This window comes from Dendrobates tinctorius, unplaced genomic scaffold (assembly GCF_039654945.1).
Source record: "Dendrobates tinctorius isolate UK_male_01 unplaced genomic scaffold, ASM3965494v1 ptg000057l, whole genome shotgun sequence".
Lineage (NCBI taxonomy): Eukaryota > Metazoa > Chordata > Amphibia > Anura > Dendrobatidae > Dendrobates > Dendrobates tinctorius.
Genome location: NW_027361725.1, coordinates 284,663 through 301,378, shown reverse-complemented (window position 1 = coordinate 301,378; position 16,716 = coordinate 284,663). Strand labels below are relative to the sequence as shown.

The window sequence follows — 16,716 nt, the reverse complement described above, 5'->3', positions numbered from 1 at the left end:
GGCAGGAGAGCTCCACTGCATGTCTTCTCACATCGTGCGCTAGGCCACGCCCCACTGACATACATGTTTAATAATTTGTTCAAAGATCTTTCCTGGTATAGAAGTCAGACTCACCAGTCTATTGTTGCCTGGGTCCACCTTCCCCTTTTGAAGATAGAAACATTTGCTCTTCTCCAGTCTTCTGGGACTTCTCCTGTTCTCCAAGAATTTTCAAAGATTATGGCGAGAGGTTCAAAAATTTCTTCTGCTATCTCCTTCAGTACTCTGGGGTGTAATTCATCCGGACCTGGAGACTTGAATTCATTTAGGTTAGCTAAGTGTTTCCTCACTATCTTTCTGTTTATAGATATCCTGAATTCTTCTATTCCCTTAATAGGACAGTGAAGAACAGTTGATGTTACATTTCCTTTCTGCGAGAAAACAGATGCAAAATAGGAATTTAAAATTTAAGCCTTTTCAACATCCTGTCTTACCATTTCATCATTTTCATCCTGTAAAAATCCTATAGCATCTTTGACTTTTCTTTTACTTTTGACATATCCCCAAAATCCTTTATTATTGCTTTTGACGCCTCTTGCAAGCCTCAATTCATTGTCCGCTTTAGATAATCTAATTTGTGCCCTGCAGGTTCTGCAGACAGCATTATATTCTTCTTTAGATATGCCTCCCTCTTTCCATTTTATAAACATTTTTCTTCTTCCTTTTTTGCATGTGCTTAAGTTCTGTGTTAATCCATCCTGGTTTCCTTAAATGCTTCCTATTCTTCCCTCTTTTCGGAATTCTTAACAATTGTGCTTTGAGAATTTCATTTTTTCAAGATTTCCCATTCTTCCTGGACATTTTTTGTCTTTAAGGATATCCAGCCATTGGATCCCTCCAATTCTCTTTCTGAATTCCTTAAAATCTGCCTTTCTGAAATCTAACCTTCACGTGTGAGTCTTCACAGGTCTTCCTGCTCTAGTTATCCAAAATTCTAAAATAGCATGGTCGCTACCTCCTAGGGTCCCAGCCACTTTTACCTCCTCAACCATTTCCTCCCTGTTTATAAGGATTAGATCCAAGGTAGCAGGTCCCTTTGTTTTTTCCCTTACCTTTTGGAAGATAAAGTTGTCAGCAAGAGAGGATAAGAATTTCCTTGACCAGTTAGTTTTGCCTGAGAGAGATTCCCAACAAATGTCTGGATAGTTGAAATCTCCCATGACAACTATGTCATTTTTTTTGGAGAACTTGGCCATTTGATGCATAAAGAATTCATCCATATCTTCAGCTTGCACAGGCCGTCTTTAGTAAATGCCTACAATGGTGTCCTTTGCATTGTTCTGTCCTTGTATTCTTACCCAAACAGTTTCCACAGAACTCCCAGTCTCTGAAGCTTCAATCTCTGTGCAGATATACGCGTTTCTAACCTACAATGCGACACCACCTCCTCGTTTATCAAGTCTGTTTCTTGCAAATAAGTTGTATCCTTCTAGTCTTGTATTCCAATCATGTGTATTGTCCCACCAAGTTTCAGTGATTCCAATGACATCATATTTCTTTTCCTGTATTAGTAGTTCCAATTCTCCTTGTTTGTTGCCCATGCTTTGTGCATTAGTATAGAAACATTTTAGTTTTGTGATTGGTTTCTCTTTCTCCAATATTTTTATTAGATTCTTTTGTCTATGTTCTTCCTTTCCACTTCTAATAGCAGAGTTCTCAATAGCATTTGTCAGGTTTGTGGCTTTTTCTGGCCTTTTGCTTCCCTTCCCATGTTGTTCTAGGTTAAAGCTCTCCTTACAAATGTATCAAGGCGACTTCCAAATACATGCTTTCCAGTCTTCGTAAGGTGCACCCCATCTCTAGCAATTAGTCAATTGAATAGGTAATTCACTCCGTGATCCATAAATCCAAATCGTTGCTGACGGCACCATCGACGTAGCTAGTTGTTCACCTGCAGAATGTTATTCCACCTCCTTGTTCCATGGCCATCCACTGGGAGGATGGAAGAGAAGACCACCTGCGCTCCCAGTTCTTTCACTTTCTTGCCTAAGTCTTCAAAGTCTCTGCAGATGGTTTCCAGGTCGTTTCTTGCAGTGTCATTTGTCCCCACATGTAGTAGCAGGAATGGGTAGTTATCTGTAGGTCTGAAGAGTCCTGATATCCTGTCAGACACATCTTTAATTTTTGCACCTGGAAGACAGCACATTTCTCGAAGTTATATCCGGTCTGCAGATAGCGGCCTCTGTTCCTCTCAACAGGGAATCCCCCATGACCACCACTCTCCGATTCTTCTAAACATTTTTCTCCATCCAGGAGGACTCTGAAGGCGTACAAGGTTGTTGTTGTTTGTGGGTAATGTCTTATCCTGATGTATTTCTTCTTTGTTCTCCTGCGAGAGAGCCTGGTACTGGTTCCTGAGAAGTATGGGTGCTGACTGCCTCCTGCTTCTCTGGGTCACGTTTCCATTCCTCTGTTTCATCAGGTGCACTTCGAATTTCTTCTCTTTCTGTAACATGAGAGAATTCTGCTTTCTAAGAACTCTTCACCTTCCTCATGAAGGGACAGTGTTCAGAATTGTAAAAATTGGCCCAGTCATTAATGTGCAAACCACCCTTGGGGGGTAAAGGGGTTAATCCTGCTTTCCTGTTCACCCCAGAACTTCTGAGATAAATACAGACATTCCTTCCCTGTGTGTGTTGTGTTTTTTTTTTTTTTTTTTTTTTTTTTTTTTTTTTTTCCCCTTATCTGTATAGGAGGCGCTTCCCTACTTATGAACATAAACTGTAGAATAGATTCGTCTCAGCTAAAAGTCTAGCCCTTAGATCAGGATTAGGACAGACATTTATAGGACATTTCCCAAATTCTTCTGGAAAAAAAACCCAACAAATTCATTGAACTACTGTACCCAATTCATTATATATTTTAGGAATCGGTCCATTTTATAGAGACTGCACCAAAATGTACTTTGATTCCACAGCACTGATGGCTCCAAAACGAAGGGGGTGAACATTAAACATCTTGGTGTATAACTAGAGCTACACTCTTATAATTGGTGTACGCACAGTAATTTAGTTTCTAACTTGTGCAACAAGCTTTGTCCGTGCCAGCTCTGGTCATCCATGGTCGTTATTGGCTTCCCTGCGTAACCATGGAAACCTAGGAGGCAGCAAGTACCAATGCCTATTTATAATGCTATATAGAAACCAAAAAACATAATGGAAGTGATTTTCTAAAAAAAAATCACTCCTTCACTATTGTTAATAATTTTAGACTTGATTTAACCCCTTAGTGACCACCAGTGCATCTTTTTACTGACCTGCAATGTAAGAGACTAGTATCCCCCAACTGGTGACCGATCCAGCACCTGTCGGTTGTACACTATACCTGATAACTTGCCGCCATCAATGTTGGTACTGACTATAGCAGTTTACCCGTTAAATGCTGCTGTTTAATAATGACTACAGCATTAGATGGTTAATAGACAGACTGTGGGGCTTGCTCTTTACCCCATTGGCACCCGGATATTTTGATCGTGTGGTGCTGATGTTTGCTATGGCAATTCATGGCCAAATCACGGTCTTGGAGTCTGCCGGCTATAGCTGCTTTGATACAAATAGACGAAAAGGAGCAGCACATCTAAGCTAGTGTAAATAGGTGCCAACCAAAGAAAGCATACCAGTCAAAAAGATTAAGGTGTGCATCTTAACGTACACAGAATGATTTCTCTAGAACAGGGTTCCCCAACTCCAGTCCTCAAGGCCCACCAACAGATCATGTTTTCAGGATTTCCTTTGTATTGCACAGGTGATGCAATTATCACCTGAGCATTGCTAAGGAAATCTTGAAAACATGATCTGTTGGTGGGTCTTGAGGACTGGAGTTGGGGAACCCTGCTCTAGAACATCGGAAGTGCATTGCTGCCATAGGAAATGGGAGAAATTGAAAAGCGCCTTATAGTGTGTGTGTGTGTGTGTGTGTGTGTGTGTGTGTGTGTGTGTATATATGTATATGTGTGTATATATGTATATATATATATATAATATATTATGCATCTGCAAAAATTGCTATATATAAAAGGAAGGTTCTTGGCACATAGATGGGACAACATATGTGCCCATTTGCCACATCAAGGCGTCCTTCGTAAATTGGGTCCCTAGCCTGTAAGGTCACCTCTCTTGGGCAAAAAAAGCCTACAATTTATGGGGGCAGGAATGGACCAGCTAATCTGCTTAGAATCACCTGTGGCTAATTGGAGTGGTAGTGCACATGTCCTAAAGGCTTTGATACAAATGGACAAAAAGAAGGACCAGCACATCTAAGCTAGTATGAATAGGTGCCAACCAAAGAGGATGTATGTCAAAAAGATGAATCCTTTTGGGTATGTGCACTACAACTCCCATGACAATTGGACACACATATATTGGCCCATCTATGAGCTAAAAAGCTTCCTTTTATTCAATAGCAATAGCAATTTTTGCCGGTGCATATTTTGTATATGCACACTATTATAGCGCCAATTATTCCATGGCCTAAAGTCACTTCAAAACTGAGTAGGTGCCTTTTTAAAAAAAAAAAAAAAGTATCCTTGATAAAATTAAAAATTCCTGCTACATTGTTAAACCTTTTAAAATGCTAACAAAATAAAACATTTTACAAATGGTGCTGACATAAAGCAGATATGTGGGTAATGTTTATTAGTTGTTTTTTGTGTGGTTCTATATGGTTTAAAGGGATAATCATTCAAAATTTGATAATTGTTTTTTTACTTTTTTGTAAAAGTTTTGATATTTTTATACGCAAAACATATTGACTTAGATTTACCAATATCATAAAGTACAATGTGTTATGAAAAGTCTCTAAGATATGTTGAAACATTCCATAGTTATAGTATTACCACATAGTGACACTAGTCATAGTTACAAAATTTGGCTTGTTCACTAAGGTGTTAGAGGAGGACCTTCCACCAGATTTGTCATGTAAAACTGGACAAATCATGGAATAATGGCTGTACAGCTGAGTTTGAAGTAGCTTGTGTTTTTTTTTGTTTTTTTTTTGTCTCCCTTGCAGAGTCGTTGGCTTGTAACATTTAAGATTGAGTCCATGGGGGCGTTATTAGTCGTCTTTGGGGGGGGGTGTAATTCATCCTGTACATGACACCTCTTGATTATGATGGGTCAATGCTATGTAGGGTGAAAAAACATGCCCCTAGAAGGTCAGAAAGGTGTTTTTTCTCATCCTGTATATTCAGTACCTTGTCCTGTTTATATATCCTCGTTTACGCATGGGTTTTGGTATCTGCAGACATCATGTAAGTATTAGTATGTTAATAAATTATTTAGTTACAGCAAAAAATATTTAGGGATGTATTACAAATATACACTCACTGGCCACTTTATTAGGTACACCTGTCCAACTGTGTGTTAAGACTTAATTTCTAATCAGCCAATCACATGGCGGCAACTCAGTGCATTTAGGCATGTAGACATGGTCAAGACAATCTCCTGCAGTTCAAACCGAGCATCAGTATGGGGAAGAAAGGTGATTTGAGTGCCTTTGAACGTGGCATGATTGTTGGTGCCAGAAGGGCTGGTCTGAGAATTTCAGAAACTGCTGATCTACTGGGATTTTCACGCACAACCATCTCTAGGGTTTACAGAGAATGGTCCGAAAAAGAAAAAAAATCCAGTGAGCGGCAGTTCTGTGGCCGGAAATGCCATGTTGATGCCAGAGGTCAGAGGAGAATGGGCAGACTGGTTCGAGCTGATAGAAAGGCAACAGTGACTCAAATTGCCACCCGTTACAACCAAGGTAGGCAGAAGAGCATCTCTGAACGCACAGTGCGTCGAACTTTGAGGCAGATGGGCTACAGCAGCAGAAGACCACACTGGGTACCACTCCTCTCAGCTAAGAACAGGAAACTGAGGCTACAATTTGCACAAGCTCATCGAAATTGGACAGTAGAAGATTGGAAAAACGTTGCCTGGTCTGATGAGTCTCGATTTCTGCTGCGACATTCGGATGGTAGGGTCAGAATTTGGCGTAAACAACATGAAAGCATGGATCCATCCTGCCTTGTATCAACGGTTCAGGCTGGTGGTGGTGGTGTCATGGTGTGGGGAATTTTTTCTGGGCACTCTTTGGGCCCCTTGGTACCAATTGAGCATCGTTGCAACGCCACAGCCTACCTGAGTATTGTTGCTGACCATGTCCATCCCTTTATGACCACAATGTACCCAACATCTGATGGCTACTTTCAGCAGGATAATGCGCCATGTCATAAAGCTCGAATCATCTCAGATTGGTTTCTTGAACATGACAATGAGTTTACTGTACTCAAATGGCCTCCTCAGTCACCAGATCTCAATCCAATAGAGCATCTTTGGGATGTGGTGGAACGGGAGATTCGCATCAGGGATGTGCAGCCGACAAATCTGCGCCAACTGTGTGATGCCATCATGTCAATATGGTCCAAAATCTCTGAGGAATGCTTCCAGCACCTTGTTGAATCTCTGCCACGAAGAATTGAGGCAGTTCTGAAGGCAAAAGGGGGTCCAACCCCTTACTAGCATGGTGTACCTAATAAAGTGGCCAGTGAGTGTATGTTGATGGAATACAGAAAGTGTATAATTTTTATTTTTTTTTATTTCTTTAGAGATTGTGCTATTGATCCAACATGTGTTCTTTGCATGGACTGCTTTCAGAATAGCATTCACAGAAATCACCGTTACAAGGTATGTTACTGCAATGTACATTACCTGTATATAGAAAGCATTCTATACAATTGTTACTAAACTGAATTCGTCAGTCATTGAGTAATGATGCATAACCTTACAGATGCATTCCTCAATGGGAGGTGGTTTCTGCGATTGTGGAGACACAGAAGCTTGGAAGTCTGGGCCGTACTGCAACATTCATGAGCCAAGTGCATTGGATCAGGTGTGTTCTCATTTGATGCATGTATTACGCAAACATAACATTAAAATGTGTGTGTGTGTGTATATACAGTTTAATATTTATATTTTCTCATCCCCCCTCCATGACTGCACACAGGAGGTTGCCTCCCCATCCTAATTAGGGACTGGAAAGACAAGGTTTAAATGGCCCTCCTCTTCCCTATAACCTCAATATTTTCTTGTTCCTAAAGAATGAAGATTTTTTTTTTTTTTTTTTTTTTTGCATTCTCCTGAGAGCTGGGATGCTGACACTCTTGTAATTCCTTTTATGCGGGGCAGCCTGGGTCGATTGTCCTGGACCTCCCTCCTGCAGCTGCTGTGGCCCCCGGGCTGGACCACACTATCGTTCAGCGCCAGTGTGACAATGCTGGGTGGTGAGGAGTGGCTAGGAGGCCTCCCGTAACCCCCCCCCCCCCCCCCCCCAGCTGCATAAGCTGAGAGTGAAGGCGCAACGTCACTTCTGGCCTGCGTTCCATGGTGTAAAACTAGAAATCTGAAAGGATGCCCAGAAGACAGGACCTATCACAGAGGGGAAAGATCTCATCCTATTGGATAAGAAGCACTAGGTTTCAGTTCCTTTATGAAGAAACCCTGACCTGAAGACTCTGTAAGGTAGAACTAAGGTTCTAATGATGGATGTGTCTTGTCTTAGATCTGCATCTGCAGAGCCCAGCCCTAACTGTGGCCCAGTGAGTATACCTGGTAAGGGTAGGTCCCTTTTGGTACAGGATATAACCTTATGGAACTTTCCGTCTCCTCTCTTCTAAGGAGACAAGGAACCTGCACCAAAATCAATGGCCATAAAGCTTTGTCAGCTATGTATGGAGAAAATCATTCATGAAGAGCAGCCATTCCTGATGGAGGAAGTCAGAGGGATGGTGTGACAGGAGATGCAGTCGTCCATAGCTACCTTTTCCCAGTCTTTTTTTCAGGCGTCACCGCTTTAGCCAAAAAGAGGAAATGCACCCTTTAGGATAGCTCTTACTCAGAAGCAGAAATATCAGGTCCGGAAGAATGGTTAGAAAGAGAACTTTGCCCCGAGTCAAACGGAAGATAATAAAAAAATCTTTTCCTCTTCGCCATGACAGCACCCACTGAGAGAGGGGATCCGCCCCCGGAACAGGAAACCTACAAAGAGATAAATGGGGCGGTCCCCCTCGCTCCCTCAGTTTGGTTTCCTGTTCCTGGAAAGGAACCCGCAGAAGAGGATTCCTGGTCTGGTAGCCGCCTGCGTGCAGAATATGAGCAGCAGGGGCCCCAGGACCGGAGGCAGCGTCGGGTGGAGAGGTATATCCCCCCCCCTAGAGCTGGTAATGCAGGTGAGGCCGGAGGTGAGATTGGTGCCAAGGCTCACTGGGGAGGACGGTGAAATACCGCATTACAGGTAACAATAACCGGCTGGGCAATTTCAGTGGTGCCCCCGCCCCCCCCCCCCCCCAGCAAAGGGCTCGAGCGTTTGTGCTGGGCAGCGCTTCCGGGGGTCATACCTGTGGAAGGGAGAAGGACCCCGTGTGTTGGTGGCGGGGTGCAGATACCCGGGAGGCACAGCGGGACAGCCGCCGCATCAGTGCTCTGCTGTAAACGAGCGCTTCCCCAGCAGAGGCAACCCGGAAGTGAAGAGAACTTCCGGGGTCAGGCAGGAGGCAAAGATCGGGAGCAGCTATAGCAGCGGCTATAAAAAGAAGCAACAAACACAGCGGGGGTGCGCAGTCATGTCGTCCTTAGATGACCCAGCTTCGCTCCCGTTAGGTCAGCCAGTGCAATCCCCACATGGCAGTAGACAGAGCAGTGCTATAAGGAGAAGTAGTAGCACCAGGGAAAGTGGCAGCTCCAGGAAGGAATCTAGTGGACCTTCCAGGCAAGATGAGCCCTTGGAGAAAAAACGCAAATAAAAGTCGTCCCATGCCTCGCCTCAGCCTGGGTCGCGGACCCCGCAGCCGGTAGTTTACTGACGAAACTCACGGGTGAGTGTTTTGTGGTCAGAATATATAATTGATGGCCTTCTCTTTCTGGTCCATACCCCCTTTAGGCTAAAAGAACGGAGAAGGCGAAACATAGAGAGTGTGCCTTATGTTCTCAGCCCCTCCCAGACGGCCACCCTAAGAGATTATGCCAATCATGTATTGAAGAGGCCTTACAGGAGGAGTCCTCACGAAAGAAGGAGGATATCCGGGCAATTATAAGAGAGGAGCTACGGGCCTTAGGCGGTTCCAGTAGTTTGGGGGGGTCACTCCTCCGCAAGAGAAATATGTTCGCCAAGAGGAGGAGCCTCGCTGGCGTCAAAATCGCCATCTGAAACCGGGGAACTAGATTCTGACAAATCCCAGGAATACCTTTCCTCAGAGGACGAGGACCAAACGTGTTTCCCCACGGACAGTGTCAGTAATTTTAGTGAAGTCTGTCCGAAATACCATGGGGTTGCCAGAAAGTAAGGACCCCAAGACCCCACAGGACATAATGTTTGCAGGCATTTCCCGTAGAAAGGTCCGGGCTTTCCTAGTGGTACCAGCTGTTAAAGTGCTAGTTAAAAGGGAGTGGGAAAAACAAGGTCAAAGAACCTTCCTCCCCTTAACGTCAAAGCGTAAGTACCCCTTTGACGATGAGGAGTTAATAGCCTGGTCAAGAGCCCCCAAGGTGGATGCGGTTGTGGCCTCTACCTCTCGTAGATCCTCTCTGCCGGTAGAGGATTCGGGAACCTTGGCTGATTCTTTGGATCGGAAAACCGATACATTTCTTAAAAGATCTTGGGAGGCATGTACGGCAGCCTTTAAGCCCGCAATAGCAGCCACATGTACGGCAAGATCATTGTTGGTGTGGCTGAATGACTTAGAGGACAATATTAAGAATGGAGTAGCTAGGAATAGACTCCTTTCCTCTATGCCCCTCATTAAGGGAGCAGCGGCCTTCCTCTCCGACTCCTCCGCGGACTCTCTCCGGTTATCGGCTAGAGCGGCAGGACTGACCAATGCAGGCAGGCGGGCCTTATGGTTGAAGGGGTGGAAAGGAGACACACAAACAAACTAGACTGTGTGCTATACCCTGCCAGGGTAAGTACTTGTTTGGCACGGAACTGGATGAGATTTTGACAAAAGCGGGGGAGAGGAAGAAGGGTTTCCCTAACCCGTATGTTCCGTTCAACAGGAGGGCCTACAGGAAGCCGCCGTTTGGTAAAAAGGACTTTAGACCCCAGGACCGCTGGGGAAATAAGGACCCCAAACAAAGGGGCAACCTATTCGGGAAGCGTCCCTTCAGGGGAGACAGATCCCGATAAAATCATTATACCGGTAGGTGGCAGGCTATTAAAATTTAGCCGCCAATGGGAGAAGGTGACATCAAATCCATGGGCCATGAATATCGTGTCATCAGGTCTGAAATTAGAATTTGTTCGGTATCCACCGAACTCCTTCCTATTGACTTCCATGAAGTCCCTGACACAGCAGGAAGCGCTGGAGATGGAGATTGCAGTACTGCTAACTAAACAGGTCCTAGTAGAGGTCCCAGACGACGAAATAGGGATGGGCTTTTATTCTCCTCTATTTTTAGTCCCAAAACCAGATGGCTCTTACAGGACTATAATAAATTTAAAGAAACTTAATACCTTCCTAAGACTGAGGTCGTTTAAAATGGAGTCGATTAAGTCTGCAATAAAGCTTTTGTTTCCCAGGTGTTATATGGCAGTCTTGGACCTAAAGGACGCCTACTACCATCTCCCCATATATCGAGGGCACCAGAGGTTCCTGCGGGTAGCAGTCTGGTTCAAAGGTCGGATTCAGCATTTCCAGTTTGCGGCAATGCCATTCGGGCTATCCATGGCTCCTCGGGTATTTACAAAATTGATGCTGTAAGTAATGTCGTATGTAAGGCTGAATGACACCCTAGTTGTCCCTTACTTAGACGACCTACTCATAGTGGGGAATTCTGTTTCACAGTGTGAAGCGAGAATAGCTAGGATTATCTCATCCCTACAAACACTGGGTTGGCTAATTAACTGGGAGACGTCCAGACTAGAGCCAGTGACCTGTCAGAGGTTTTTGGGCCTGCAAGTGGACTCCGTAACTGAGGAGTGCTTTCTGCCGAACGCCAAAGTAATGGCCATAATCGATAAGATACAGAATACTACAGGAAGACCCGTAATATCATTGAGACAGGGTATGTCCTTGCTGGGGGTCTCTGATATCGTGCAATGGGCTCAGTTCCACTCCAGAGAACTGCAGTGGGCTATTCTGCAGGAGACAGACTGCAGGGGCGGCTGGAAGGGAAGATGTCCCTATCGCCCGAGGTGGTTGAATCCCTAAAATGGTGTTTAAATCCTTCGAATCTATCGAAGGGAGTACAGTGGTGGGTGACTCCCTCCAAAATACTCACCACGGATGCCAGCCCCTTAGGTTGGGGAGCCCATCTAGAGGAGCACATGGTACAAGGCTGGTGGCGTGAGGATGAAAGAGGCCTCCTCTAATGTAAAGGAGCTAACAGCGATTTTTTTTTTTTTTTTTTTTTTTTTTTTTTATGCGATATCTCACTTTCTCCCGCAGTTAAGGGGCACCCACGTAAAGATCCAGACAGATAATACCACCGCAGTGGCCTATATAAACCGGCAAGGAGGCACGCGGTCAGTGCCACTGATGTCTATCGTGGGAAAGATCCTGGAAATGGCCGAGGTCCATCTTCTCTCCTTGTCAGCTCTCCATATAAGAGGAGTAGACAACTCCCGAGCAGACTATCTCAGTCGCCAGGCCCTATACCAGGGCGAGTGGGTCCTCAGCAGACACGTCTTCGAAATGATAGCGTCAGAATGGGGCAGACCAGAGAAACCTATTCGCAACCAGAGCCAACAGGCGCGTAAAAAGGTTTGCTTCACTCTACAGGTCGGACAACCCAGACATTCTAGATGCCCTCCAAGCACCCTGGGCATTCCAACTAGCCTATGCCTTCCCTCCAATGGTGCTACTACCAACAGTAGTCAGGAAAATAAGACAGGAGAGGGCGAGGGTCATCTTGATAGCCCCGTTTTGGCCAAAAAGACCGTGGTTTTCATGGCTGAGAGCCATGTCAGTAACCGACCCGTGGATCCTGCCGCTGCACCAGAATCTTCTCTCGCAGGGACCCTGCTACCATCCACAGGCCAAAGCCCTGCACCTAGCGGCCTGGAATTTGAAAGGGAGCTACTGAGGCAGAAGGGTTTCTCAAAGAACCTAATCAATACCCTGCTACAAAGCAGGAAGGAGTCCACAACAAAAATATATGCTAAGGTGTGGAGGAAGTTCCTGGCCTTTCACCCAACAAAACTAGCCGGTGAAGTACCCATTACGGCCATTCTAGAGTTTCTACAAAAAGGCCGAGAATTGAGACTCTCAGTGAGCACTCTAAAGGTCCACGTATCAGCCCTAGGAGCCCTGTTTAACTATAACGTGGCAGCAAATAGATGGGTGACTCGGTTTATCTCGGCTTGTCAACGAGCAGAACCGGTGCATATGCCTCGGCTACCAGCGTGGAACCTTACTCTAGTTTTGGATGCCGTCACTCAGGCACCGTTTGAGCCCATAAGCTCAGCATCAGTAAAGTGCCTCACTGAAAACGGCTATGCTAGTGGCCTTAGTATCGGCCAGGAGGGTGAGTGATCTTCACGCTCTATCAGTAGACCCTCCGTTCCTGTTAATAACACGAGACAGTCTGATTTTAAAGACGGACCCGTCCTACCTGCCCAAACGGGCAACTAAATTTCATAGATCTCAAGAGATATGCCTACCTTCATTCTATGAGAACCCGTCAACACAGGACGAGGAGAAATATCACACCTTAGATGTGAAGAGAGCCGTGCTAGCCTATCTAGATAGGACCAGTCCCTGGAGGCAGAGTAGGTCTCTTTTTGTCTCCTTCCAGGGCAGCAGAAAGGGGTCTGCAGTTACAGCGAGCACGATATCCAGGTGGATTAGAGATGCGATCACGAGGGCATATTTGGCAAAGGAAGAAGACCCTCCACTGGGATTAAGGCGCACTCCACTAGAGCCATATCATCCTCCTGGGCTGAGAGGGCGAACGTCCCAATTGAACAAATATGGAAGGCTGCAACCTGGTCTTCTCCATCTACCTTTTATAGTCACTATAGACTAGATTTGTCCTCTACCGAGGATCTAACTTTTGGTAGATCAGTCCTTAACACTGTGTGCCCGCCCAAGTGATTATCTCTGGAAATCTCTCAGTGGGTGCTGTCGTGGCGAAGAGGAAAAACCGGATTACTTACCGGTAATACTCTTTTGTAGAGTCCACGACAGCACCCGCTCACTTCCCTCCCGTAAGAATTTTTCACACATGGGTCTCTTTGGTGGTGGAGATTATGATTTAAGTTAGATATGTGATTAAACTTAGTAAGCTTAAAACTGCATAGGGGTAAGATAGATGAATCGCCCAAACAGTTTGACTAAAACATGTATGTCGGTTCCTCCTTTGTTCTCGGTAACACAAACTGAGGGAGCGAGGGGGACCGCCCCATTTATCTCTCTGTAGGTTTCCTGTTCCGGGGGCGGATCCCCTCTCTCAGTGGGTGCTGTCGTGGACTCTACAAAAGAGTATTACCGGTAAGTAATCCCGTTTTTCCTCTGGAGATATGGAGGAATTATTGCTGGCAGTCAGAAATTCAATGGGAGTTGAAGAGGAGAAACCATCCCACCCAGTCCAAGATGAGTTGTTCGTGGGTCTGAAATTGAAAAGGAAGATATTTCCCATCCATGACAATGTTGATTTTTTTAATCCTGGATGAATGGGAATTCCCAGAAAGGAAACGGAGCATCCCAAGTGATCTGAAGGATCGCTTTCCTGTGGATGAAGACCTCTCAAAGTACTGGACTGAAATTTCTAAGTTGATATCCAGGTGGCTAAGGCAGCCAAGAAAACTACCTTACCCTTTTGAGGACTCCTTTCAACTTAAGGATCCACTAGACCGCAAGATGGACAACCTACTGAGGAAGTCTTGGGAAGCATCGGTGACCTCCTTGAAAACAAATGTTGCATCTGCCTACATCACGAGGCAGACATTTGTTTGTTTTGTTTTTTTTTTTGTTTTGTTTTTTTTTCTAGTTGCTACAGTTGGAAGACCATATTAAGGGAGGTACCCCTAGAGAAGATCTGGTCTCGTTACCTCTCCTACAGAAAGTTGCAGGTTTTCTTGCAGATACCTCTGCTGAATCAGTCTGCATTGCTGCGAGAATGTCTGTGTGCTCTCCAATGCCACAAGAATGGCACTATCGTTAAAGATGTGGAGCGAAGACATCCTATCCAAGTCTAAGCTATGCTCTTTTTCCCTTCAAAGGGACTGTGTTTTGGTACTGCACTAGATGAATTGTTTGCAAAAAAGTAGGAAACGGGTCACAGATGCCATCTACTACATAATATGTAACACCTTCTCTGCATGGTATGGATCCACTCCCATCTATCCTTTCCACTCTGACATGGCTAAAATACTAGACTTCCTGCAGGATGGCTTATTGAAAGGACTAAAACCAGTATCTTGAAAGTCCAGGTGCCGTCCAAGGAAATCCAATGCTATGTCAAATTGGGGTTTGAATATAGCGCTGAAAGGTCTAACTATTCTACCCTTTGAGCCTATGGACCAGGCCCAGATAGACACTATACAGGAAGGCTGTCGTACTAGTGGCCATTACAACAACATGTAGTGTGGGTGAGATACAGGCCCTATCCATTAGGGAACCTTATTTGAAAACTCTGGACAACAGATTAATATTCTGCCTAGACCTGTCATTCCTGCCAAAAGTATCTTCTGACTTCCACAGGTCCTAAGAAATAATTCTACCCTCCTTCTGTGACAACCCAAAGCACGAGAGCGAAGCATGTTCGATGAACTATTCTCTTCTACTTTAAGTCAAACAAAACGTTGGAGGAAGGATCAGAACCTGTTCGTCCAGTACGTTGGACCAACCAAAGGAAAGAGCCTCCAAGAGCTTTCTGGCAAATTGGATCAAAAAAGCAATCACTGACACGTATAGAAATCAGGATATCATCCAGAATCGCTAAAAGCCCATTCAACTAGAACAGTCTCCTGAGCTGAAAGGGCCAATGCTTCCATCGAGCAGATCTGCAGAGCTGCTACCTGGTCCTCTGTCCATACCTTCACTAAACCGTACAGATTAGATCTAATGTCTAGAAGAGATCCAGCCTTTGGCAAGAAAGACCTCCAGGCTGTTGTCCCTCCCTAGCCATTCTTTGGTGTTTCTCCTGTGTACTGTCGTGGAGGGGATTAGAGAAAATCGAATTACACTTTACCGGTAATCTGGTTTCTTCGAAGACCCTCCATGACAGCACTGGTAAATTCCCCCCCCCCCCCCCCTAAAAAAAAGTTAAGTTCATTTGATTCCTTGGTGTAAATAAAAGAAAAAAACCTCAAGCATTCATTCTGTGTGGTCCATGGAAGACACTGGGGATAGAGGGAAGGGGAGGGCTATTTAATCCTCTTTTGTGTTTACTGTCCCTAATTAGGATGGTGAGGAAACCTCCTGTCTATTAGGATGGTGAGACAACCTCCTGTGTGCTGTTTTGGAAGGGCTTAGAAACCAAAATACTGATAAGTGTAATTCTATTGTTTTAACACTTGAGTCCTTTCCAAAGTACAGGTATGTCACACATCAATAGTTAAGTGAGCTCAGGAACTGTACCCACTAGCCACATGGCGGATGTCGATTGTGTTTTTTATACAGCTGCCGTCTGCCTCTAATAGCAGCTACCAGAGTTGGCTCAGATTGCTGTTAATACTGTTAAATACCGTTTAACTTTTACCACTTGAAAAATTTAAGGATATTATTGCCATGTCTGTAAGTCTGATCTGTCATTATAAAACAATGCTTATATAAGCAAAGTCAAACTCCAGAATTGCTTTTTTATTTTTGACTGTCATTGCAAACCCTGCCCCAAACAATGTGATAAATGATGACAAAAATGTCTTACACTCCTAAAATGATTAAAGTAAATAATAAAACTAGAGATCCCAGGAAGTGCATAGAACTGGGGAAACAAATGGGTCAATCTGCACTGCCTTTGAGAAAAAAAAAAAAGGATGCCAATCCAATTTCAGTTGGTTTTATTCAACGTGTTTCGAAGTATGTAACTTCATCAGGACAAATCAGGGTAAACATAGTCAGCATAGACAGATATGTAATTGGACATAGTATTCAGAAAGCATAAAAAGGATCGTATGACCAGGGTGACATTTCACCCAAAGTCAAGAATTGCATGTTACAGCTTGAAATCACATTATTCAAAAATCATATTGAAGATGACAAGACATTAATGGTAATATATGCGAAATAAACAGATGCATTGCTGAAAAAACCTTGTGTGGGACTGCCCAAAAATAAACACATGAAATTGAACTTGCATTTGTGTGCTCATTAATGGTGAGCGGTAGTGTGCTTGGCCATATAAGCCATCAGTGGAAGTAACAGATTCAAAACCATATATTCTCTTATGATGGCCATGTCATCTTGAATATACACATCAATCCATTTTGTTTAAATGCATATGAATTCGTAATTGCAACTTGCCCTTATTTTTGTACTTGCTTTTAGTATTGGTTTTCGATTAGTTACTTTTTTTATTTCATTTCGAATGGGGCAAAAGGGGGGCCATTTGAACTCTCGTTTACTTTTTTTTTTTTTTTAAACATTTTCTTTTTACTTTGGGCATGCTTTAATAGTCTTCTTGGGAGGCTAGAAGCTGCTACAACTCTCTATAGCAGATTTATTCACTTGCTATGAGCGCTGACCACTGGGTAACA

At 44.3% G+C, this 16,716-nt stretch overlaps 1 protein-coding gene across 3 annotated transcripts in view; it reads left to right on the top strand.

Annotated features, from left to right (window-relative positions):
• Positions 1–16,716, top strand: part of UBR1 (ubiquitin protein ligase E3 component n-recognin 1) — a 361,652-nt gene that overhangs the window by 76,741 nt on the left and 268,195 nt on the right. For all 3 annotated transcript variants that reach the window (XM_073577633.1, XM_073577632.1, XM_073577631.1), the window contains exons 3-4: positions 6,632–6,710; positions 6,814–6,915. In XM_073577633.1, the coding sequence (XP_073433734.1) occupies positions 6,632–6,710; positions 6,814–6,915 (181 nt within the window). The remainder of the gene's footprint in view (positions 1–6,631; positions 6,711–6,813; positions 6,916–16,716) is intronic.